This window comes from Lycorma delicatula, chromosome 9, assembly GCF_047948215.1.
Source record: "Lycorma delicatula isolate Av1 chromosome 9, ASM4794821v1, whole genome shotgun sequence".
Classification (NCBI taxonomy): Eukaryota; Metazoa; Arthropoda; class Insecta; order Hemiptera; family Fulgoridae; genus Lycorma; species Lycorma delicatula.
In genome coordinates, this window is record NC_134463.1 from 115,581,115 (window position 1) to 115,607,390 (window position 26,276).

The 26,276-nt window shown below is 29.3% G+C and overlaps 1 protein-coding gene across 1 annotated transcript; it reads left to right on the forward strand.

Annotated features, from left to right (window-relative positions):
- Window positions 1-1,926: 1,926 nt before the first annotated feature.
- LOC142330238 (synaptic vesicle glycoprotein 2B-like) lies at window positions 1,927-26,276 on the forward strand. Its single transcript, XM_075375397.1, has 11 exons — window positions 1,927-2,032; window positions 6,453-6,509; window positions 9,068-9,229; window positions 9,649-9,811; window positions 11,877-11,998; window positions 14,073-14,314; window positions 17,477-17,649; window positions 19,953-20,416; window positions 22,013-22,172; window positions 24,508-24,635; window positions 26,116-26,276. The coding sequence occupies exons 1-11, from the start codon at window positions 2,017-2,019 to the stop codon at window positions 26,238-26,240; spliced, it is 1,812 nt and encodes a 603-aa protein (XP_075231512.1). The 5' UTR covers window positions 1,927-2,016; the 3' UTR covers window positions 26,241-26,276.

The following is a 26,276-nucleotide window of genomic DNA, read 5'->3' on the forward strand; positions in this document are numbered from 1 at the left end:
GTCAAACGATCAATAAGAAGTATTACCTACAAGTTCAACACCGTTTGCGTGAAACAATCTGAAAAAACACCCGGATATGTGGCAAAACAATTCATGGCTTTTGCACTACGATAATACGCCTACTCATACTCCATTGCTTGTTTGTCAATTTTTAGCTAAAAACAACACTGCAATGATATCCCAGCTGGCATTTTCGCCAGACATGGCCCCATGTGACATTTTTCTATTCACAAAAGAGAACCTTAAAGGGCCGTTGTTTTACAAGTATAGATGAGATTAAAAGCGAATAGCTGAAAGAGCTAAACACTGTTCCAAATATCGAGTTCCAGAAATATTTTGGAAATTGGAAAAAGCGCTGGCATAAGTGTATAATGTGTAATAGGGACTATTTTGAAGGGGATAACATTAATGTAGACGAATAAATAAAATTCTTTACAAAAAATAAAAATTCTCATTACTTTTTGAACACACCTCGTATGTATTTATTGCTACCATTAATCTAGAGCCCAAATGACTGGACTAAATTTGATAAACCATGTATCAGTTGATTCATTGTGACATTGTGCTTAAAATAGAATAAGTATTGTGATGAAATGATAAGTATGTTGGTGATGCAAGTCAACATAATGTCAGACCCAATTTTTTCTCTAAACTCATTGAGGTTATCAAATGAAAGCTACTACCAATTTACAATATAGTAAAAATTTCCATATGACAAACATTAACTATTACAATTTCACTATTACTAATTGCTATCAAATGAAATCTCTTGGAAAGTAAACTCATGTCAGATTAATAAGTAATAAATAGAATAAGTAAAAAATATGAAATAAAGAAAGTTAATTAACAAAAAAAACCAACTACAAAAAAGTGTATATGTACTAGAAATTATGATAATATGTTGAAATAAAAAGTGAAAAAGACAAGTTTTGTATTTGTAAACATTATCATAAAGAAAATGTTTTAGACATCCATGTAAAAACAGTTATAAATAGTAAGCTATATTTAGTGTAAATACTTGCATATATTTTGTGTTATTTACATTGCACATATATATATTACTTGCTTATATTTTAATATTAATATCAAAAATAATTGTTATTTTATGGATACCAAGCTAGATTTAGAGAGAAACCAGTCTTAGTCTGAAGCAGTTACCTTCTTCACTGAGAAAAATGTATCGTAACGTATCAAAATGTTGAAAGCATTGAAATTGACAGGTGATCTTCAACCTCAAAAGTCACACCTTCACCGTGTTTACAATAGGGACTTACTGCATGAGTAATGAAGATCATTATTTTAAGAGAAATCAAGTTGAACTAGTGTTATTTATACTAGTGTCATTAAGTAAGACTGTGACATTTATAGTAAGATACAGTATCCAATGAATAATATAAATGTAAATAGTAGCCTGCAAATAAAATATTAATGCTGTATACCAGTTATAATATTAAATCATAATTTTTCAAATATACAGTATCTGTGTATTATGTATATTTGATACACTTATCAGTAAATAAAATATAACCAAAGTTTCAATATTTAATTACAAACATAAAATGTCTATCTATCACTATGTATATCTAAGATTACATTCCATCTTAAGTAAAATAAGCCATTAAACAATCGTATTTAAGCTTATAAGATACCTTAGACAGTTTGATACAAGTTCAATATTAAAATTTTTATTTATTGATATCAGATTTTGTATCATTAACTACGCTTATTTTTATTAGGAGGGAAAAAATGTTAACTTTATTATCATATTTTTATCAATAATATTTAAATATTTATATCTCTTTTGATTGGGAATAAACAAATTTTATTTTTTACAATTCAAAGTTTTATAAAAATAAACATACATCACATTGTCTGTCGTTTAGTAGAACAAATGTATGTTTCTTATCTTAAATAAATATTAAAGTAGATAACGTAAAGGTAAACTATTTGTTAAAATTATAGCTATCAAGATGTTTGAAAACAAGAAAAAAGAAGAATTTGGCAAATTAAGATGAAATGGCTCCTGAAAAAGGTAATTCTATTTAATTTTTCATGTATCTTTGTTATTTCTGCAATATCTTTGTTATTTTATTATAAATCAAAATCATAATTAAAAAGAAAAAAATCAATGTATATTATAATAAAAAATAATTCATTTGTACTAGATAACTCTAAGATAATGTAGTTTTAAATATGTATCGTAAAGATGTATGTTTTATGTAATTAGATGACTTGATTTTAATATTATTATTATACCTATTGGAGATTATGGGTTCAAGTCCTGATCAGGCATGGCTTTTTTCACATGCTACAGATTTCATTATCATCAATCAATGACTGACTGTTTTGGATATCAACTTATTGTTATATAAATAAATAATTCTTATGAACTTATCAAACTACATACGTATTTTAATGAGGACGATGAAATGGTTTGTAAATAAATGGTTGCTAGGAATTGAACCGGAGAGCAACTGATCTAGAAGTTATTAATTTTAGAAGTTTTACTTATATATTTAGAAGTTATATTTCCCAATGTGATTTACGTAATGCATTATGTACCAATTACAAAAAATATTTATTTATTGTGAAATTTATAAAGCTGAATAATTTTCAACATTTTTTCGTAACACTTTGCTTACAAAATGTAATGTGTTTCCAACTTTTTATATACATTTAACTAGAACAAGTGTATTCTCCATATAATGATTTTAAGGAATTTTATCACATTCTTATATTTAAATATAATACTAGCTGTCTTTTCTACATGGTAACTTCTGTGGTTGAATTGAATGTTTTAATATATAAATTTATTAATTTCACTTATCTTTTCATTATAATTCATTTTTGCCTGATTGAATAATAGAAGATATGTCACTTGTAAACCATTATATTTGTCAAAATAATGTTACAGTAGTTATTTTAAAATAAAATTGTTCTCTGTTAAAATGATAATATTTTTGATCATGTTGATTTTTTAGTATTCTTATTACATTAAATTAATGAACAACTTTTCAACAAAATTAACGTCCCATATCTTTATCTCACCTTTGATATAATCTAACCAATTTTTGGTAATATTCCTGCACAAGAAACTTATCATTATACAGGAACCATTCAACAGTCATTAATTTATATAAATATATATATATATAGGAATCCACTAGAACACATAACCTGAACAACAGCCATTTTTCTCTTTCTCTTTTCTGGCAATAATAACTTGCAAATGCTGCTGTGATCCATTTAATTGATTTCTGCTATACCATTCTTCAAACTAATCAACTGTGACCCTTTTTATTCTTCTAATTAATCTTATTTTACTCTGAATTATTAGATATAGAATCTGGCATTTCCTTCCATTTATTACATGTGCATAATAACTCAGTTTTTTTGCTTACTCCATTCCGGACATATCTCTAAGTTCTCAAGAACACTTTCATCCATTTCAGGTCATGTTCTGCAAAAAAACTACATTATTTTATAGATTCACAACTTAAAAGCTTTTAATAGCCTCAGAATTCATCCCAGTTTCCTTTCCATACAGATATAGCAAAAAAAAAATAAATAAATAAATAAAGTATTACTAGTCTTATTTTAAATTTTAATCCTAATTTAAGGTCTCTGTTGCTAAAAAAATATTTTTCTTTCTCTAGCTTGTTCTATCCTACACCTTATTTCTAGTGTATGATCTGAGAGTGTATATTTCCATTCCTTTTGTTTTTCTGTTTACCCTCCAGAACTACCATAAGGTATTACTTCAGAGGATGAATAAGGATGATTAGTCTTGAACAGTCTCAGGTCAACCATTCCTGAGATGTGTGGTTAATTGAAACCCAACCACCAAAGAACACTGGTACTCATGACCTAGTATTCAAATCCATATTAAAGTAACTACCATTACTAGGATTTGAATCTTAGAACTTTTAACTACAAAATCAGCTAATTTGCGATGATAACTTCACCATTAGACAAACCCGCTAGGTTATTCACCTGCTTTAGTCTATCTTTACTCACGAATAGACCATCATTTGTATTTCTTGCCTGGTTATAATCATATTTTTCGTTTATTTGGAGTTTATTGTTAATCCATAATTCTCACTTGTGGATAATATTCTGTATATAAACAGCTGCAAGTGTTCTGAGGTAGTTAACAAGCTGACTATATCATTGGCATTACATATGCATGTTAGTAATAATTTCATCACTCATTACTATGCCATGCTGTGGATCTCCCAATGTTCTGTAAATATTTTTTACACACGAGTACACATGAAACAGATATGGTGATAGTACACAGTCGTGATCAACTCTCCCCTCTTAATCTAAATTTCCTCTTTAACAGTACTTTGCCCTCAAGATAATGCAGAATATGAACCATAACTTTACAAAACTGTTCCACATACAACAAATACTACATTCAGCCAAACCTATCGGTAAGCGTTCATTTGTTTGGTCTTTTGTGAAATATTTTTAAAAAACTTTAAACATAGTCTTGTACAATATTATGAAAAACATATAGACAAAAGATTATACTGGTATTACTACTATAATGACATATAGTATGTTGACCACATTATACTTTTTTCTAACAACAGTAACTAATACCACCATCGTTATTAGCTGATAATTATACGTAAGAACTCCAGATTATAAGATATTGAGCAAAGTTTAATTTCTATTAACCAACACTTAGTCAACAATTTACATAAAATCAAAAACACAGCAACAAATAATTAATAAAGCTACTGACATCAGTAAACATTCAAACAAAATTTTCCAGAAAAAAACATTGTGTTGCTTTCAGAACCTCAGAATGCGAAGTATCATATTGTTTATAAACAAAAAATTTATGATAAGCTCAGTAATCGAGAGGTATAAGTTGCAGTGATTAGGAAAACCTGTTAATGCACTGGTTTGGTCTAGTGGTGAACGTGTCTTCCCAAATCAGCTGATTTAGAAGTCGAGAATTCCAGTCTTCAAATCATAGTAAAGGCAATTAACTTTTATACGGATTTGAATACTAGATGGTGGATACTGGTGTTCTTTGGTGGTTGGTTTTCAACCTCATTCATCCTCTGAAGTAATACCTGAATGGTAATACTGGAGGCTAAACAGGAAAAAGAAAGGAAAACCAGTTGTACTTTCATCCACAGACAAAAAAAAACCATTTATAAGCCCTCCCACACAATATCAAAATCAAGCTCTATAAATTGTCTCACACAAACAGGACGGACACACGAAAAATATTAACTACAACAGATTTATTAAGCAGTAAATCACAAATTCAGTATACTTAATACAAAATTTAAATCCACTAAATTTATCAAGAACACAATATTAAACAATCTAATGCAGATCACATATGTTGTTTAACTAGTTATTTAAAAAGATTTCACGAACACTGACCTTATTTGCACTATGTACATCGCTGAGGTAGCGATGGAATTTTTAAAGAATATTAATTATGAAAGAATCTTTTTAAAGCACATCTCTGTACATTCAGAAAATTATTATCTTTTTTGTTTATTTTTATGATACATCAGTTTAAATTATGTTTCATTTTGCTGATGTACTAGTTTAATTATTTATATATATTATGATTCCATTCACAATTGTTTTATCTTAAAAAATAGTCATGTTTTGTTACAAAATTAAAATATTTATAACTAATATGTTGTAGTGAAAACATCATACATATTAAAAACATTATGCTGAAAACCTATTTCCAACACATCTGGGTATTCTACTACCTACCTCTGAGAATTCCTCATCTATTATTAAATTGAGTAACCTTTTGAGTTATTACTCTCAGAAAAATGACTGATGGTTTATTGATGCTTGATGACACATCTGCATTCGAAGCAGAATAAAAAAAATCAACCCGATCTATCTAGTAGAATGTCTGGACAGAATAAAAGTAGGTTTTGAGCACACATTTTACCTGTGGTAGGAAAGGAAAGATAAAAAGGGAGTTGTTGGTGATGGTGAGACAAGTTGTAAATATTATAGGTTCTTAGCTGATTTTTAAAAATATATAACATTACTTTGCAATAATAACTCAGCAGAACAGGAAGGGGCCACTAGTATACTATTATAAGAACCTCATTTAAAGTTAAACCTAAGTTTAAATCTTAATATTTAATTTTAAATGAAAAACATTCAATCATCTTTATTTGTCACGCATCTTTGTTTACCATAAATTTAGATTATTTATTAAGTATGTTTATTAAATTAAAAGTGTAATGTTACCTATGTATATATATAAAGATATATAAATATATATCTATACGTACATACATCACTCTCTCTCTCTCTCTCTCTCTCTCTGTGTATATATATATATATATATATATTATAATTAAAATAAGTTTGTTGCAGCAGTATTTTTAATTATTCTTTTCTTTAAAATAATACTCTACTTAAAAAAAAAATGAATTGTCTTATTTCAGGAGGTGTAGAAAGTTTTGAAGAACCTGTTCCTTTTGAAGATGCACTAAAAGTAGCAGGTAATAAATTAGTTGTAGTATCAAAATGGAAAAATATTTATTTGTACTATGCATGAACTCACATCCTTGTGAAATATATTGCTATGAATATAAAAAGTATTTGTGATGTTTTATTCTTTTGTTTACTTTGACTCTATTATGTTAATTAAAAGAATCACTTAAACTTCTCAAGTAACTAATTAAACAAAATATTAAATGCAGAAATTTCAAAATTCACATCATATTGCTTTCAGTGTTCTCATCTTTATTGATTATAACATCACCAAAGTGATTAACTTTGATCATATGTGATCAACATACAGGATCAACTTTCTTTTTTTTTTAGTTAGGCACGTATTTAGAAAAATGTAGGTACATTGACACATATTAAAACATGATACAGTCCAACCTAACCTTAATGGAATGTCAAGGGATTGGGAAAAATTCAGTTAAAACATCTTATAAGATTCCATTTAATACAGTTTACCAAAAATAAAAGTATGTGCTGCTTACTTGGAGAAAAGTTTTGTGTTTATTTTAAATCATTAGTATATATAGTTTGCTTGGCATTTCTCCCGCCACCACCCCATTTAGTCACCCCAAAGCATGTCTGTGCCATAAACGGCTACTGAGCCTCGAAACAGTTTAGTGACCGGTGTCCTAAGTAGCTCCTAGAGCTACCTAACAATATGAGCGGACTAAGTGCGGTGCTATACACCACTGGCTTACGTGTCCCAACCGCTCACTTGTCATATATTTTCTAAAATGGGTAGGCTCACCCCGTCAACTACTAAAAATATATGACATCCATAAATTAAAATTTACTTCGTCTAGGCAACAATTCACTGCCACGCCTAGGTCGCTGAATGCCAGCAAGTATCTGTCCAACATTTTATAGCGCTTGGAACCATAATAATTGGCTGGTGGTCAGCCATACTCAAAGTTAGCTTTCCAATGCAATGCGGTAAGAGTCTTTCCCTTAAGTAAACTATGAATGCCGGTTGAATAAGCAATCGCATCTAAGAACTTCCACATGGTTCGAAAATGCAGCTCTTGCCACATTGACTTGCTGCTTGTGGTGGCCAACTTTCCCCATGACCTCTAACTTCCTGGGTGGCCCGGTCTCTGGCCCCCACAAGAGCAGAGCAGTCAAACATTAGGTATTCATTTGACTGGACCTCCCCACAGACGCACAGCTCATCAGCTGCCAGGCGGAACCAAAACAGATATTGGTTCATGTTAGCGTGGTGTGAGCACCCAGGCACCTGTTGCCCTTAAGAACGAGCGCAAGGCATACCATCCCCCTAAATCCTGTATAAACTTATACAAGGATCTTCCCCTAGTCGTGGTGTCCCATTCCAGGTGCCATGCTTCCAACGTGAGGCTCTGTAGCCTCTTCCACAGGCGGGAGATGGGCAACTGAACAAAATTTAGATCCAGTGCATTGTGATCATCGTTCCGCTCTGGTACTTGTCCGGCTCAAACCACATCCCAAATACCTCTGCCTCCTGGCTTCTTCTCAATTTCCACATGGTTGCTCGAACTTTCTTACACTAAATTGATTGGGATAGCCTTTTCCCATACAGCAGTAGCCTCGTAGGAGGTTGTTTTAAAAACACCAGTACATACAATTAAGGCTCTGCACTGGGCATTCCTTAAATTTTGAACAAATGCTCTATTCATATCCAACCTATGAGCCCAAACAGGCACCACAAAAGAGGTCATAAGAAGTCAGGTCATCAGTTATAAAGCTTCCTAAGTCCTGAAATTTCTTACCTGCCCTAAAACTTAATCTCAATCGTCTCTTCTTTTCCATCTAATATCATACATTTTGTTTTCTTTTTGTTGGTTGACAAAATAAAACCTACTCATACCCTGACTTTCGCAAGCTTCATTGAAGTCATCAAGCATTTAATTTAATTTACTTGGGCTCTCCTCATCAGTACTACCATGTCATCAGCAAAACATATACATTATATTTTCCTTCCCCAATCTTTATTCCTCATTTCCCAATCAGACAACATTTAATTATTTCTTCCAGATGTATAATAAACAGTGTTGGTGACATGCAGCATTCGTGCCTCACTCCCCTTCCAATTTCTTTTCTCCAATTTATTCTTCCTGTCATTTCGTTTCCTATCCTCACTTTTATTTTCTGGTTATAGTACTTTCTGGTTATAGCTCTTTTATTAGATCTCTCTTTCCAGTCAACTCCCTCCAATCTTTTCCAAAATTAGCATAGTTTATCTCATCTAATTCTGTCAAATGCCTTTTTCAGGGTGACAAATGCAATATATACTCTCCATCTCCTTTCCATGTATCTATTACTCTTCGCAGCCCTATTGCGTCCCTTGTTCCAACAACTCTTCTAAACCCATACTGTTCTTCAATACTTTCTTCTTGTTCTTCTTTAATATTTAGAACCCTTAACTGCATGTGATATTAGGCTAATCATTCTATGTTCTTCACACTTCTTTGTATTTCTTTTCTTTTCTATTGGTACCAACATATTATCAGCAAGTAATATTATTATTGACATATTTTCATTTGTTTAATTTATAAATTTTTAAATTTTAAAGGTTTTGGAAAATACCAATACTTGGTTACATGCGCGGGAGGATTGAGTTTATTCAGTTATATAATTGGAGTTAATGATGTATCATATATCCTTCCAGCAGCCGAATGTGATTTTAATTTAACAGCACATGACAAAGGATCAATTCAGTCATTATGTTTTATTGGTAAGTTAATTTTATACCTTTTTGTATAATCAGATTATTATAAACTTCTATTAGTAAGACATTTTATTTTTTATTAGATTGAGAAATAATATAATTGTGTTTGACAGTCTGTTTTTTTTTTAACACATTAAAATCAAAATTGTTGTACTTATTTTATCTAATTTTATTTTTATTTATAATCTGTATTTTTTATTATTAGTTATCTTAATTGTTATCCCTCTCACAAGTCATCCATACATAATGCTTCCATTCCAGCCATTCACATGTGGAAAGGCCATGCTTGACCTAATTTTAAACTGTATGCTGCTTGTTTATACTATTAAAAAGATGTAACAAATACATAATTTTGTTATAAAAAGATACATTTTAGTGCATAAAGTGATTTATAATTTAATGATATAACTTCATTTTCATTTCAGGAATACTCTGTAGTTCACATTTATTTGGTGTAATTTCGGATACACTTGGCAGACGTTATCTACTTTACAAATGTATGTTAGCTCATAGTGTTGTCGCATTTGTTTCTAGTTTGGCACCAAACTTTACAACATTTATAATATTACGATTTGTCACTGGATTTTTGTAAGTAAAACAAGGAAATTATTAAAAATTACTAAAATAATATTAACATAATTTTTATGTATCAAGTATTTGATTTTTCTTGCACGCTCATTTTTCCCAATTTTTCTGTATTTATGCAAAAGGAATTTAAAATTTTTTTTTAATTTTCACATATCAATATACTACAGGATGGTAATAATACATCATGAAAATCAGTGGTCAATTATTGATTTATTTTGCCTAATATTACTTAGCTTTCATGTTCATATGAAAACTATTGTACTAACTGATATTTATTTGTTAGCAGATAACTGTAAGGCAGTTCTTACTTTACTTTTATTTAAGTAAATAAATATTTTGTATTATTTTACAATGTAAATAAGTGTTAAGTAACAAATATTTTAATGGATGCACTGACCAAATGTTTTAATGGTTTTCTGCTTTGATGGAATTATAATTTGAATTTTAACAAATACACTGTGTCTCTAAAATAATATTGGGTTACGTACAGGTTTTGGAATAAAGCATGACAGAGACATGAAAACTATCCAACTTTTACAAGTTCTAGTACTAATTTACTGGCATGGTGTTACAAAGTCAATAACAGCATAACTCGTTAGTCACCATGATATGGTACAAAAGATTCAGTGTGCCTAGGAGATTACTAAGTTAAACTTCTTATCCTTGTTAGGCATGAATGCAGGTCTGTATAACATAAAAATAACATTTGTTGATGGGGCAAACAATCGGAGAAACAGGATGTCTACTGAAACAGCCATCTCCAGAGTGAACATTTATGTCAATAGGACTGTTGAAGTTAAACAAACAAGTTATTCATCTACCCTGAAAAATTCAGTGCAGAAGTGTTCTGTAGAATTAAGTGTTCCTTGAAACTGTTCATAACGTTTTAAAAACCAATTACACTTTACTGGTTATAAAATTCAGATGTACATAAAATTTAGTAACAATTTGAATTTGCTACATACATTCTGGATATGTTATATCATGATGAGGAGTTTTTAAATGAGTTTATTTTCAATTCTGATACTACGTTTTATATTTTAGAACAAGTACATGGCATATTGTTTGATTATCGGGTACTGAACCTCTACATGTAATTATGGAACATCACTGTGACAGCCCAAAAGTTAACACAATCAGACAAGATGAGAGCTGAAAAAACTAAGAGGATACAACTTTCTGGGTATGTTCGAAGGATGGACAGTACCCCAAATACTGGAGAATGGAATTCCATTCTCTAGTTAGATGGAGCCCCTACCATCCTTACTTTATTTTTATTTATGTAAATAAATACTTTATATCATTTTTCAATGACCATTTCACCATATGCATGCAGGATTACCATAACAAAACATTTCCTCAGCAATGAATCAGAAGAGAAAGGTGGACAGCCTGGCCTCTACGCTTTCCAAATCCTTAACCACATGGATTTTTATCTCTAGGGTTGTATAAAGACACAAGTGTTCTCTGTTCAAATAAAAAGTTTTGATCATATAAAAGAATGGATCGCTGAAACTATTCTGTCTGTCACACCAGACGTTCTCTGTTTTGTATGGCAAGGGGTTGAGTATCTTCTTGATGTCTACAAAAAAACTGAAGGATTGCATTCTAAATCTACTGAACAGATAAGATACTTTAGGAGTTTCTCTCCATTTTGATATGTACTTTATAACTCTGTAATGTTTAATATATTATAATATTTACTTTTCTGTTTGGTGTTGTGATTCCAAAAATGTAATTACAGTGTGATTATTTATTTGTTTATTCTTTTAGTAACTATCAGTAGATGGGCAGTTGCACATATCGATTTTTTATGATAGTGAGGTATGAATTTTGTGTGTAAAAAAGCCAAATTTGAGGGGGGGATTGAAGGCAGACGTACTATCACTATGCCATGAAAGTCAGCCGAGTTGTAGCATTGTTCTAAGATAATTAATCAGAAGTGTTTACAACTTTTATATATGTTTCTACTTATTTGCTTAGAGTGTACTTATTAGTGATTAGTGAATATGGACATAATTTCATTTAGTACTAATCTTAATGTTTATTGATCTGTAATTTTTAGAGTATGTAGTGCTTCAATTGCTTCATATACATATGTGGGAGAATTCCATACATCCAAGGAAAGAGCTGTAGCTTTAGTAGCAGTTGCTGCGATTGGTGCAACTAGTCTTATTTATTTACCAAGTAAGATAACTAATAAATTTTACCATAAATATAAATAATAATATCAAGTAAATAACACATAATAAAAAAAAGTAATTTAATTATTTTCTTTTAAAAAAACTTGTTAATTTAATTACATAAAATAATATTTGTCACAACTTGACAAATATTTTATCATGATAAAATGTTAGTAGACTTATTGTCATGTTAAGATAATGTAAACACTTTCCTACACCACTGGTGCCTCCAATGTGCTCTGCTCTTTGGTTACGTCTTTAATTTTTTGATACTTTATAAACATCAATACTACTTTATTAAAACCTTTTCCTTTTAGTTTGTGGCTTAACCAATATTTTTTTTCTATTTTTAACAGTACTATATATTTTGTTGAGCCCAGTACAGTAAGAGCTTTTTTTACTTTTTGTTGTATCCTTTCATTTTCTTTATATGAATAAATTTCCTGTATTTGCTTATACAGAAAACTATTCTTTGTTTGTTATGCCGTTATGCATTCTCTGTGGCTTTTTTTATGCACGTAAGTGATTGTATTTTGAAGTACTTTTTTCTATTTTCTTGTTTGTGTTTATTTTATAGTTATTGTATTTTATTTAAATTTTGTATATACTTATGACATGTTGCCTACTATCATTTGAGATGCAATATGTTATGCAACAACAGAAGTCAAACAAATATGTTAAGATTTTTTTTTAGTATTTTGTATTATTATATCTAAATATGTTTCTGTAATATTATATAATATACAATATTTTGTTATGTGGAATAAAATTTTTCTAATTCTCCTGCCTATATATACCTATTAATTTTGAGAGGGACAAAGTTTTGGGGTTTTAGGTTCCTAAGGTTCAAATCTCAGGCATACAAAAGGACACTTCTCAATTGTGTTAGAATTTACCAGGTTTTTATTACAGTTTCATATGTCCTTTTCCTACTGCCTTGTCACAGAAAATGCAAGTGAGTTTGGAACAATGTTATGCCACCAAATTCTATGTCAAGCTTAGCAAAAGAACATCAAAAATGCTTCAAATGTTGAAGATAACTTATGAATAAGCCACCCTGTTATTATTGCAAGTATACTGAAGGCACAAGGCTTTCAGCGAGAAGTGAAACAATGTTGAGAATGAAGAATATTTTAGATGCTCTTCCATATCAAAAAATAATGACAATTATTTCAGTGATATCAATTCTGAATTGTGACCAACAAATAAACAACAGAAATTTACAAAAGCGGTAGAATTCTCAATGATTCATGATACTGTGAATCAGCAATTGCATATGCAGAAAATATGAAAACTTGTTCCAAAAAAACAAATTTGACTCATGAGCAGTAGGAAGTCTGCATTCCAGCCAGGAAATTTTGCATCATTTGACAATTGAGACTAATTTCTTTTATCAAAGGATTGTAGGAAGTGATTTGTGGTCATTTGAATACAACCTGGAAACAAGAAGACTAAGTGCCAAACGGTACATAATCTTATCACCTCGCCCAAAAAAGGTTTGTGTGAGCAAATCTAAGATCAAATAAAATTATCTTTGATTCAGGCGATTGTCCACACACAATTTGTACTGAAGGACAAAACTTTCTTTGTAAAAATTTTGGATAATTTTATGAAAAGAGTTTCCATGTCCACTGTCTAATTGTGTTTTCATAGATCCTTTACCAAGAAAATGTACCAAGCCATTCATTCTTAGCTATGCGAGAAAGATTCTGGTCAAAAAGTCCAATCCTTGGCATCTTACAATTTTTTTTGTTCCCAAATTGAAAATGCTATTAAAAGGTCATCATTTTGAAATAGAAAAAATTCAAAAAATGGTGATAGAGGTACTGGTTGAGATAACATAGAAAGACTTCAAGCATTACTACAAAGAATGATTGAGGTATTGCAAGTGTTGTGTATGTTCTTAAGGAACTTACTTGAAGGGGATAGTACTGCTTTGTAAATTTTTAAAATAAATATTTTTCACCAAATAATTCCCATTACTTTACAGGCAGACATATATATTATTTAATCATAATTTCTTTAAATATTTATCTACATTGTATTAAAATAACATTTGAAATGTTTTCTGATAAAAGTTACAGCCTGGCTGATTCTACCAATAAAATGCAACGTACCAGTGGCACCAGGCCTAATGTATACATCATGGAGATTATATATAGCAGTTGGTGGTATACCAAGTGTAATATCTGGAATACTTTTATTTATATTACCTGAAAGTCCTAAATTTTTATTATCAAGAGGATATAGCGAAAAAGCTTTACAAGTTCTCCAAACTATTTACTCTTGGAATGGGAAAGGAGATAGTGAAGATTTTCCAGTAAGAGGTTGTTTATATTAATTATAAAAGTGTATATTCATTTTCACTTAAAATACTACATTTATATCAGCTTCATAGATTCTGTACTCTCCTGTACTACAAATGTCAATCTAAACGTTTTTCTTTGTAAATCACATGAACTTGCTGAAAAATGTTTTTTAAATCCATTTATTACAAACAGGCTAAAAGAATGCCAGGTAATTTTTAATATTTTGCCTCATTCATTTAAAAAAAAAAAGATAAAGTTCATATGTTAGAATAATGTTTTTTTTTAAATTAATTAAAAGAAATAATTACAAGAATTTAATTATATTCAATTTTCTATAATAGACAGTAATTTGATTGGTGGGCTTATATAATCTAATTTTGATAATTATCATATTTTGATTTTATTAAATTTTTAAAAAGCTTTCTGTGAAGGTACAAAAAACTTTCTTTTCTTTTTTTAACAGTATTTTTAAAGATATTTTAAAACTGTAACATTGATTCATTAATAATATTGTTAAGCTTACAAATAACACTGGCTAAATGAAGACAAATCATTCAATATAAAACCAAACAACTTGCATCTTGACAAAAATAAGAAAAAGGATACAAACAAAATGAAATAAATTGAATAATTATTTAATGATGAATTGAGATGTTCTGAAATGTGTTATTACTTTCTGTTTTTTCAGCTAAAAAATATTTTAGATGTGAAAAAAATTTGAATATCAGATTGACAATAGTATATATATAAACAATACTGCGCATCAGTATAGGGAAAAAATAAAAATACCATTCCATAAAAATTATTATAACTAAAACTGGCTACATTAAATGTAGTGGAAAATAGTGCTCTATAATTGCACTACGTAGTTCATCTTCTTTTTATTATTACTGTGTGTTTATTTATAGATGTAAAATTACAAATGCTTTAGATGTAAATGTCTCCTTAATTATTTTAGATTTCCTGTACCATAAAGTTACATTATTATCTATTTTATTTATTTGAATTATGAATTATTCATTTTAATTTTTTATTTACATAATAACACAAACTGGAAATTCTAATTTTAATATAATAAACAGTGGTTTGAGAATTCTTATTTCTCAGCTCTGTGTAACATTTTTTTTTTTCTAGAAATAATTATGTTCCTTGTTTTTATACAGCCTACATGTTTATAACATGGACTGTATTTATAAATGAAAAACTATTTTTTGCGAGCTTTCAAAATCATTTGAGATCAAAACAGGACTGTCCCAAGACGATGGGCTCTCACCACTGTTATTCAACTGTACTCTAGAAATGGTAATGAAGGAATGAATGCCCCCAAAAGTAAAAATAGGCCAAAAAACCAAAACAATTGTCTTGGTTTTGCCAACAGTTTGGTAGTGCTAGCAAATGACATCAATAAAGCTAAATCACTAATATTAGAAGTTCAAAACACTGTAAATAAAACTGCTTGCAAAATATTATTCAAAAAGACAGAAATTATGTCCCAAAAACCAACACAATTAAAAGAAGTAAACATGAACAGTAATAAAATCAAAATAGTAATCCAATTTAAATATCTCACAGAAATAACAACAAACAACCTAAACGAAAAAAGTCTTGATCCAAATAAGAAGAAACAAACTAGCTAAAGCTCAAAAATTAACCTGGTACACACAATAAAAAAAATCCTATCAATAAACACAAAAATAAGACACCACAACACAGTTATAAAATCAGAAGCCAATTATGCAGCAGAAACACTCTTTCATCTCAATGAACAACCAAAGACAGGCAGACTCCAGAAAATTGAAAGATTCTGCATCAGTAAAAAGTACTAGAAAGACAGGCAGTGGTGGATTGTGCCCAACGAAGTCGTATACAAAGAGTTAAAACCCATCACTCACATACCATGCGTAAGATGAGACTAGGATTCTTTGGACGTATCATGAGGATCCAATATTCAAGACTTCTGAAATAACTAGTACAGTACAATCTCAACTCGAAAAACACCAAGATAGGATGTAGATGGATCAGAGAAATAAGGGAGGATCTAAAGGAAATCAGCCTTACACCAGAAGTCACCACAGATAAAATAAAATGAAACAAGATAATCAAGAACAAAAACATTCTTTTCTCACTCACAGGAAAAGCTCATAACATGAACATTTTCAACAATAGAAAGAACACAAAGATTAGAATGTATGAAAAAGTACTTGTTTGGGCCTTGTGGAGGATCCCAAGGCCTAAACTGGTAATGTACTGACTAAAGTGATCCTATGCGATCATAAAAGATAATAATAAAATGAGTAAAATTGAAACCAGTATTTTAATTTTATCATCTTTCTTTGATTATTTTTTTTTTTTTATCAAATATAGAAAATTTTGAGAGAATAAATTATATTAGTATTAAATTTTTCTAGTTGTTTAACATTAAATAAATATGTGGTTTCAGTATAGTTCATTTTTTACCATTAGCAAGATTGTATATCATGGCTGATTATATATTAATTAATACAAGCTAGATACACTTACCAAATATGAACATATGCTTTTTATTAATTCCTTATTGCTGAGATTAATACTATTTTTTTCCTGTATTTTCATAACGATTTAGTAAGTTACTGGGACCAGACATCAAGTGAAATTTTATGACATAGTCACTAATGAATTGTGAAATGTTAATACAAGTTTATAAAATCACAATTGATGTTAGCAGTTCAAGTTGTTATTGTATAAGTTCATGTATTAAGAATCCCTTTTAAAGTAAATATTTTAATTTTTGTTATTCCAGTTGAGAAAATTACTAGCACTATCATAATTAAAAAAAAAAAAAAATTAAATGGTATTGATTGCTACAGCTGGAGCTAATAAATAGCAAATGCCAAAAAGAAATTAAATTACACCTTATGATGTTTAACTTCAGTGATCTACTACTAATTTTGTATTCTTTTTTATGTTATATATTTTTTTTAATACCACGTAATGAATCAATTCACAACTTTGTCCAAATTACTACCTTAGTAAGATTTGAACTTCTTGAGTCTAGCAGCACAACAAAGTAGATGCTTTAACTGTTAGTTATTAGTGCTTAACAACTTTTCTGCGAGTGTTATGAAGACATTATTTTTTATTATTAATATTATTTTAATAATCATAAATTCTGAAGCTTTTTTTCATATTTACAGATAAAACATGTTGTTATCGATTCAAATGACAATACAGAAGAGCTCGATGTAAATATGAAAAATATATCTGAAATAGTTAAACTGTTATGGAATCAAACAATGCCATTGTTTAAAGCACCATTCATAAGTAATACAGTATCAGCTTGTATCATACAATTTGGGACTTTTATGTGGTAAGTATGTTGTTTGATTTTAAAGTTTTTCATGCCATTAATTCTTGTCAATTATGGCTTGACTTTTTTCATTTTCTTCTTTTGTATATACAATACAATTTTTACATAATTTCTTTCAAATCATCAACATGATAGGTACTCACATCTTGATGAAATATGCGTATTAAGTCACACATAAAATGCCTTAATAAAACGCTATGTTTGTTATTATTATTAAATATTTATTATGCTTATGTATAGTCCCATCTTGAATACAATATCAAGGCTCCCTTAAAAAAAGCAGAATGAGTTTTCAAGATACAAAAAAATGGGCTGTCAGATCATTGTTTAGCACCTAGTATGAATCATGTAGAATGATATTTAGAAAACTGAACATATTAACTTACACAGCTGATTATATTTATGAATATAATATCTTTGCTAAAAAGAATAGTCACTTATAATTACAAAATAACAACAATCACTCATGTCATTCTACATAACAGAACTGTTTTCGTAACTCAGCTCAATATTTTGACTTTCAAGAAAGAGCCTTATTACGCTTCCAATACCATTTTTAATAAATGACTTAACCATTTAAAAAATCTTTCCACCAATTTACTTAAGGAAAAATTTTTTAATAAGATTGATTAAAAAACTATCAAAAAACCTGAATTTTCAATGTGTATATAAATATGTGCTGAAATAATTTTCATTAATGCCTTCTGAATTGTAATTTATTTTTTAGTTATTCTTTATGTTTAATATTTTCTAGTATTTACTCTGACATTATTTTATACACTTATATTTTAAATAATTAATTTGAACTTAAATTATATCTATTTTTTATTTATTAATTTATTATGTAATTTGTAATATTGATCTGATCTATGGTTTCCCAGGCAAATACTGGGCATTTTTCTTTTTATATATATAGCAACATATCTACCCATGGCCCATGAAGAAACGGAAAACTTTCATTCAGAACATGTTCTATTGGTGAAAATATAGAAAAAATTCCATGTAAATATAGGTATGGAAATGCTTTGTTTTTGTGTTTCGGCTAGCAAAAAAATTTGCAAGGATTTCAGCTTTTCTATAATGTTTGGGATTCAAATTAAGCAGTAAAGTTGATGATTTCTTACGTAATTTGAACAGCAAAATAGGATAAAACACCCCTCAGTACTGTAACTCCTATTTTTAAGATATTCGATGTAAAACACAAAATTCAGTGTCAAAAAACAATTTTTTTTTTAGGTTTACAGTACAGTTGCTTTGTTAAATAACTAATAAATACAAAAGATTTAGTAACAGAACTAGTAGAAATTTTAATTCTGAGAAAATTAATGTAAAGGCAGCCAATAAAAAATAAATAGAAACTTTTAAAATCGGTTTGTTATTGAAGCAAAATAGACAGAAAATCGTATTATTCTGTACCTAATAAACATTATTCTTAATATAGCAAAACAAAAAAAAATACATGAAATCATAAATGGTAACAGAATAACAAACCTCAGTTACAGTAATTGTTTGAAATTCCCTCTTTAACAATGTACACAGCACTCTCCCTGACATATAATATTTCCAGTGGCTTTCCATATCATCTCAGGATCATCTTGTATAAATTCAATAGCAATATTTTAATGAGTAACTCTTCTTTAGTATTAAATTTTTTTTTGGTGTACTATCATTTTCGTATGGCCATGAATGAAGTAACCTAGTGGCGTTAAGTCAGGTGTGATCATGGTGGCCAATTAATTTTTATACCACATCCAATCGAGTTCAAAAAAATTATCATTCAAATGATTTCTAACTAGTAAAAAAAATGTGGTTTTCCAACACCATCATGCGGTGTTGAAAAAAAAATGTATGCATCTCCAGTAAGTTTTCATTAAAAAAAATGGTCCCAAAATCTGGTCGTAAATAATCCCACACCAAACATTAATGTGAAATCTATGTTAGAAACTAGTTTCTACAGTACTATGTGAATTGTCTTCGCTCCATAAATGACTATTTATTTTTAGAATTGAAGATTCCATTTCTTGTAAAAGTGGTTTCATCAGTAAATAAAATTAAATTTACCTTATCAGCATTGTCTAGAAGGCAATGACAGAAGTTTAACTGCTGAGGGTATTCTGTTGGCCACAAATTTTGAACCTTCTGCAGGCAAAACGGATAAAGATTTTCTTTCTATAGGATGGGCCACCCTTTGTTTTTAGTTATCAGTTTTAGTTCTTTAGCACCATTTTAAAATAAAAAAATAAATTTAAAAATCAATGAAGTAGATTTAATTTTAAAAATCTTAATTTTTGTTGTTTTTTCAGTGTTAATTCTATTCTTTTATGGATGCCAGAACTTTTCACTAAGTTAGGACGTTTAGAAGAATTAAATCCCAATTATAAGCCAACGTTATGTGAAGTTTTAAGCAGAAAAGGGACAGAAATGTTATTACACCCTCATCATAATTTTACTTCTCAATTTCATGAACAAATTTTACAAAATATTAATAATCCAAATAAGAATATTACAACACAAAATACACGTCCAGATGTGAAAAATACAACAAAAAATGAAAATAAATTACGATATTCAAATTCTAGTAATTCAGTTTTAAGTAATACAAAGAAGAAAAGTTGGAAAAGTTTTTCAGTGTTCCATATGCAGCATAAACGACAATGTTCTTTGAGTCGTGACTCAATAATACCAAACATATTAATTGGAGGAATACAAGTTTTAACTTTTTGTTTAACATTTTTGTTATTCTTCTTGGATAGAAGATTTGTTTTAAGTAAGTAGAATTTTATTAAATTTTTTTTGTTTTATGATTGTCATGGCCTGTGATTTAGTTGTTTCATCATTACTAATATCTACTAATTTCAAACCAACTTTTTAAAATAATTTGTGTTGCTTATTCTCTGTTACATTCAACTAAACATTTAATTAATAATATTTAAATTATCAACTAATGATTTCTTGACTGCATCTATCTATGATAACATATTTGACTCCCAAATACACCATTTTTTATTACACTAAAAATTTGATAATTGTTACTTATTTTCAGTAGAATTAAGATATTATCTTAAAGCTTATTTTAATATAGTGTTAATATATTTTTTTTTAATATTAACATAATTTGGGTACATTCTAAATTAGGGACTGTTTTTTGACGTATGGGGTCAAATTTTCTAAAGAATACTCAAGTATTCTTCACAAAAATTATGTACACCAAAGTAAGGACGTTTTCATTTATGAATAATGTAAAGGTTTTCACGATAAAGCTGATTTAGCTGTTGTTTTTATTAATTACAATCTACGTGTATTCAAATCCTCAACCTAGTCGCAAAACAAATTTCTAAGTGCTTTACACCTGATCATTATACAAAAAAGGAGTTTCAGTAGCTCTGGTCAAGATATTTAGGCAAATTTTGAGAATAATGTTGGTAGCTGAAAGCCATTCAAAAGGTTTGTGAAACAACCACTTTAACCGTTACATCAGCTTTGAATTGTTGCTGAGGTTTGTATTGTTGTTTCTTTGTTTGATATGTTTCCTGTTTAGAATGGCCTGCTGCAAAAGCACAGTGTCATTTTGAGGCATGCTGACTGAAATCAGTAACTTTAGTTCAGTGTGCAGTTCACCAAATTTATGAAAAAGGGTCACCATATGAAAACAAGATACAATTCCGGCTCAAAGAAACAGGATCTGTTCTCAAACAGAAATTGTTGGCTGGAAGCCCTGTTTGAAGAAGTGTCAAAAGAATTAGACAATCTGCAATTAGAAGTCCTAATAATTCCATCAGTCATTGAAGCCTTAAGCCACAAATTCCAAAAACAACTGTACATAAAGTTCTACATAAAAGATTGCATTTGTATGGTTACAAAATTCAGCTGCTACAAGAAATAAAATCATCTGATACAGAAAAGTGCTTTTTAATTCTCTGTTGAAATTTTGGACAAAATTAGTGAAAACTAATATTTTTTTTTATGAATTAATTCATCACAGATGCTTTGAAATTTGTAAATGGAAATATGAAAATGGAATTTTTTAGTGCATGAAAAATATCATGCCTGACAGATTCAAACCAGGGCCCCCATGAAAGGCCTAGCTGCTACCAGTCCATCAGGAGATTGGGGTAATTTTTAAATAATGTAATTATTTAGCATTTATTTTTATTTTGTTTAATATTCATTATTGTTATCATTACGTTCTTTGTATTTCTTTTCTGCTGTTAAAACATATTAGATTTTACAGATTTGTCTATGTTGATTGTTTTTAGTTTTGTACAGTGTAATTGTTTATAAAACATTAGTGCCAATTAATAAGCTGTAACTGTACTTAAGGATTACAAAGAAAATGTTTCTAACCTCTAACATTTTTTTCCAGAGTTATTTCTTTTCATTGCCATAATATCTGGTGTATGTATTTTAATGGTTCGTTATAAATATCTTGTCTTAATTCTTACGGGTGCCATACCAATATTTGCTTGTATGGCTTGTTCAATATTGACAACAATGGTTGTAGATTTCTTTCCAACAAATTTAAGGTAAGTAAGAAAAACTTTAATATTAAGTTATAATCTTATTAATTTATTTTTTCACTTAGTTTTCTCATTCCTTTTTCTCAAATGTTCTGATTAAATTTTCCCATTGGTTGGTTTCAAATGCATCTTTATAGTCATTTTATGTAATCTTGTATTTGTTTCTATTTGTTTGGTATGTTTATATGATTTTAATCTGGTAGCTTTCTACCAATAGTATATTTATCCAGCTTCTCATTTTTTGTTTAGCCTCATGATTAGTTGATGAAATTCATTTTAGCAGCTTGAAATTTTCTCCTTCCTTTTCGATTCTATTCTAGATTATTCTTGATTATTGATTATTATTAAAATAAATCAACCCAAATATGCTCAATAAACATATTAATTCTTGTATACTACTACTTACAATTAATTTCATAGAACATTTATTTTTCCATAACTATGTATATCAAGAAGAAAATAATCTGTAATTATAAAATAATTTGTTAGTTTATAGGATATTTGTTCATTTGATTCGTGAATGACTTAACAGATTCACATGAAATAGTTGTTAAACAACCTGTCAATTGCACAATTGACATTGGATATATGGCTATTTAAATCAACAAGTTGTTATTGTTTTTCAACCTGAAATGTAATATTTGTTTACTAACAAGAAAGGAATTAAATTAAGAAGCTTGTAGAAAATTCAAAACTATTTACTTTATGTCAAACACTTTGTAAACATTTAAAGTACATACAATAAAATATTTATGATTTAGTAAAATGTTATGAAAATATTAATATTAAAAAGTATTAGGAATAAACTGAAACCGAATGATGAATTTTTTAAAAGTTTCAAATTTTGAATGAAATAAGGAAAAAAAATAAATAAATGAAGGTTTGGAATATTGATTATGAAAAATTTTAACAATCCATTGAGGATGATTTTTTGATGATCATCTTCTAAGTAATTCTTCTCTCTTCTACAAAATGTTCACCCTTGAGAACAGTACAACAATATGACAAAAGAATATCAACCTAGCCATATGATTCATTTTGATTTCAGCTCTGCAATCTCCAGACAGTGCAAGTATAACTATCTATGCTTGATGGGAGTAGCAAACTTGAATTCAGTCTTGATAGAGCATGAGCTATCCTCTCACCAGCTACATATTACCACAAGTCATGCTCACTCCAGGTATGTGTGAACTTTACTCTTCAGTTCAAATTGGGCAAATGGTTAAAGCAACAGGTTTTTGTCAACAGCAGATCTGGTTCTGAATTCACCAGTAAAGATACAGTATACCGGGACAGAGTATAGTCACCAAACTCAAAGCAACTCTGCAAGCCACAGCTCATTATCACACCAGTGATAAATGAGCAACCAAACAAGTCAGTTTGTAAATGAGCAACAAGTTTGGATCAAGTCTCTGACTTAATCCAAACCAGGGCACTTGCTGCAAGCATGGTACTCAGGTCTGACCTGTAGAGTTTCAAGGTGGAAGCTACCATCTACAAAGTTAGGTTAAAAAGTGACACCACAGGTGGAATATGGCTTGGCATGTGTACTGTATCTTTACTGGTAAATCCAGAACCAGATTTGCTGTTGACAAAAACCTGTAGCTTTAACCTAATGTGCTTTTCCCTAGTTTGTCTAGTTTCCTGAACATTCATATCTTCCTTCATGCATATCTCAGGCGAGAATGCTGGACTCTTGATTGGCAAATGGGAATGCCAAAGAATTCCATGACTTGTGGTAACATGTAGGTGGTGTGAGGATAGCACATGCTCTATCAAGACTGAATTTATGTTTGCTACTCCCATCAAGTGTAGGAGATTGTACACAAATTGTCTGGAAACTGCAGAGCTGCAATCAAAATGAAAGTGTAGCCTTTCTGCCAATCTTTGATACAGGCCATTACTTTCCCAGAAGTCCAAACCTTAACTCACCAAAAAATTGTAGATTTTGATGTTATCTTCAAGCATCTAGAATGAGCCAAGTGTTTTTTATCCAGGAAAAAAGTTCCTGTGATATCAGAAATTCTTGTTAGTGTTTGCTCATAGGGTCTATATCCAGTTGTTCAGCTGAGTTCTAAGTTCCTTGAATTTATTCTCCTGAATGGATCATAGCTCCAGGTTGGTCAGGCCCTTACTTTTATAGTGTCATTCAAGGCTTTTAATTTTCTATATATATGTCTGTCAAAAGTTGGTAGTAGGCTTAGAATGTGAGGAGTAAAAACATGCACTTCTTTGTCTGCTGTCAGTCCATATTCCCATATCATATTTATAAATAGTTTCTATAAAATTACCGGCATTTGTGTTTTGTACAAAATATGTAGTAATTTTTTTTCTTCTACAGAGCCATGGGAATGTGTATAGCAATGATGTCAGGAAAATTAGGAGCTGTTGTGGGAAGTGAATTAGCAGGATTTTTATTAGATAATCATTGCCCAGTATTTTTTCTTCTAGTCATCATTGCTTTAAGCGGTAAGTTCTATTATTAATAAGAATAATAAAATAATAAACCCTCGCAATAAAAAATCACTGAAATTTGAACTCACCAATAATCATAATCTACACCAACCATCGGGTTGGTCTAGAGATGAACTCGTAATCACAAATCAGCTGATTTCAAAGTCGAGAGTTCTAAGGTTTAAATCCTAGTAAAGCAGTAACTTTTATTCAGATTTGAATATTAGAAAATAGATACTGGTGTTTTTTGATGGTTGTGTTTAAATTAACACACATCTCAGGAATGGTCGACCAGAGACTGTAAAATAATACACTTCATTTACATATCACCCTTATTCATCTTCTGAAGAAATACATCCAGATGCTAATCAGAAAAAAAGAAGAATAATCATAATCTGTGCCTACCTTTTGATTAAGTTTTATTGCCAATAAAATTATGAAAATAATTACAGAAAAATCATAATTTAAAGAATAACTATAGCAAAAAAAAAGTAGTTGATTTATTTTGTATGAACAGAACGTGATACATTGAAATCAACCAAAGATGCAACAAGTGTGTTGCATCCATGCTATACTATGCACTTTGAAGTTGCAAATGATCCTTTTTTTTTATTACACATCATTACCTTTCAAAGTAGGAAACTAAAACAAAAATGTAATATTTTCCAATTTTTTTTTAGAGAGAATGAAAAAACACATTATCCAAATCTGAAGAATTTTGTATGAATAGATTCAGTCCCTAATTTAAAACAAAGTAACATCTTTAACATTAATATTTACCTAACCTTTTAATATCATACTTTTTTCAATCATACTTACATTTAATAGATATACATTAATGACTTTCTTTAATGATGTATGTGTCACTAAATAACCATTGACTTAATACAATATACAGATATTTTATATATCGTATTATGCGGTATTTATATTTAAATATTTTGTAGAAATTGGATGTAGAATAGATTAAGTTAAAAACTAAATTTAAATGTCAAGAAGATTTCTTTCACTCTTGAAGAGGTGAGGGATGCCCCACACTGCAATCACTGCAAAAATGGAAAATCACTGCAATGGTTTTGTTTAAAATGGATATAATTAATTCAAAATCATTAGTTTAAATGACTACTCTTTATATTGTCTCTTAATCACCGTTTGTTTCTCAGTTAATTCTGGCCGAGTAATTCAAACTATATTACAGGTATTAAAAAAAATGATTGTAAAATTATCTCTGATTAATGGTAAAAAAAGCTCTAGGTAATTGGTAGTTTAATAATAGAGTTCTGTTGTTAATTATTGGGAAGTTTCTCACTGAATACAATAAATGATATTTAGTAATTTATTTAACTTTTATTTCTCGATTTGTAAATTTATATGAGCCATATAATTTTTTAAATAATTTTACTATCATTAAAAGTTTAATTTTGTTAAGTAAAATAAAAAAGTGAGAAATTTATTAATAATTGATTCTTTTTTTATTTTTCAATTTCCTTATTAGGTAACGAACAAGGGACATATTATGCAGTAGCATTACCGGTGCATTCATCATCAAATGCCTGTGAGACATTGAAACCAGGAATTTTTCACATGCCTATTATTCGAAATGTCATTAGAAGACATTAAATATTATAATTAGTTTGTTTTTTATGTTGTTTTCTG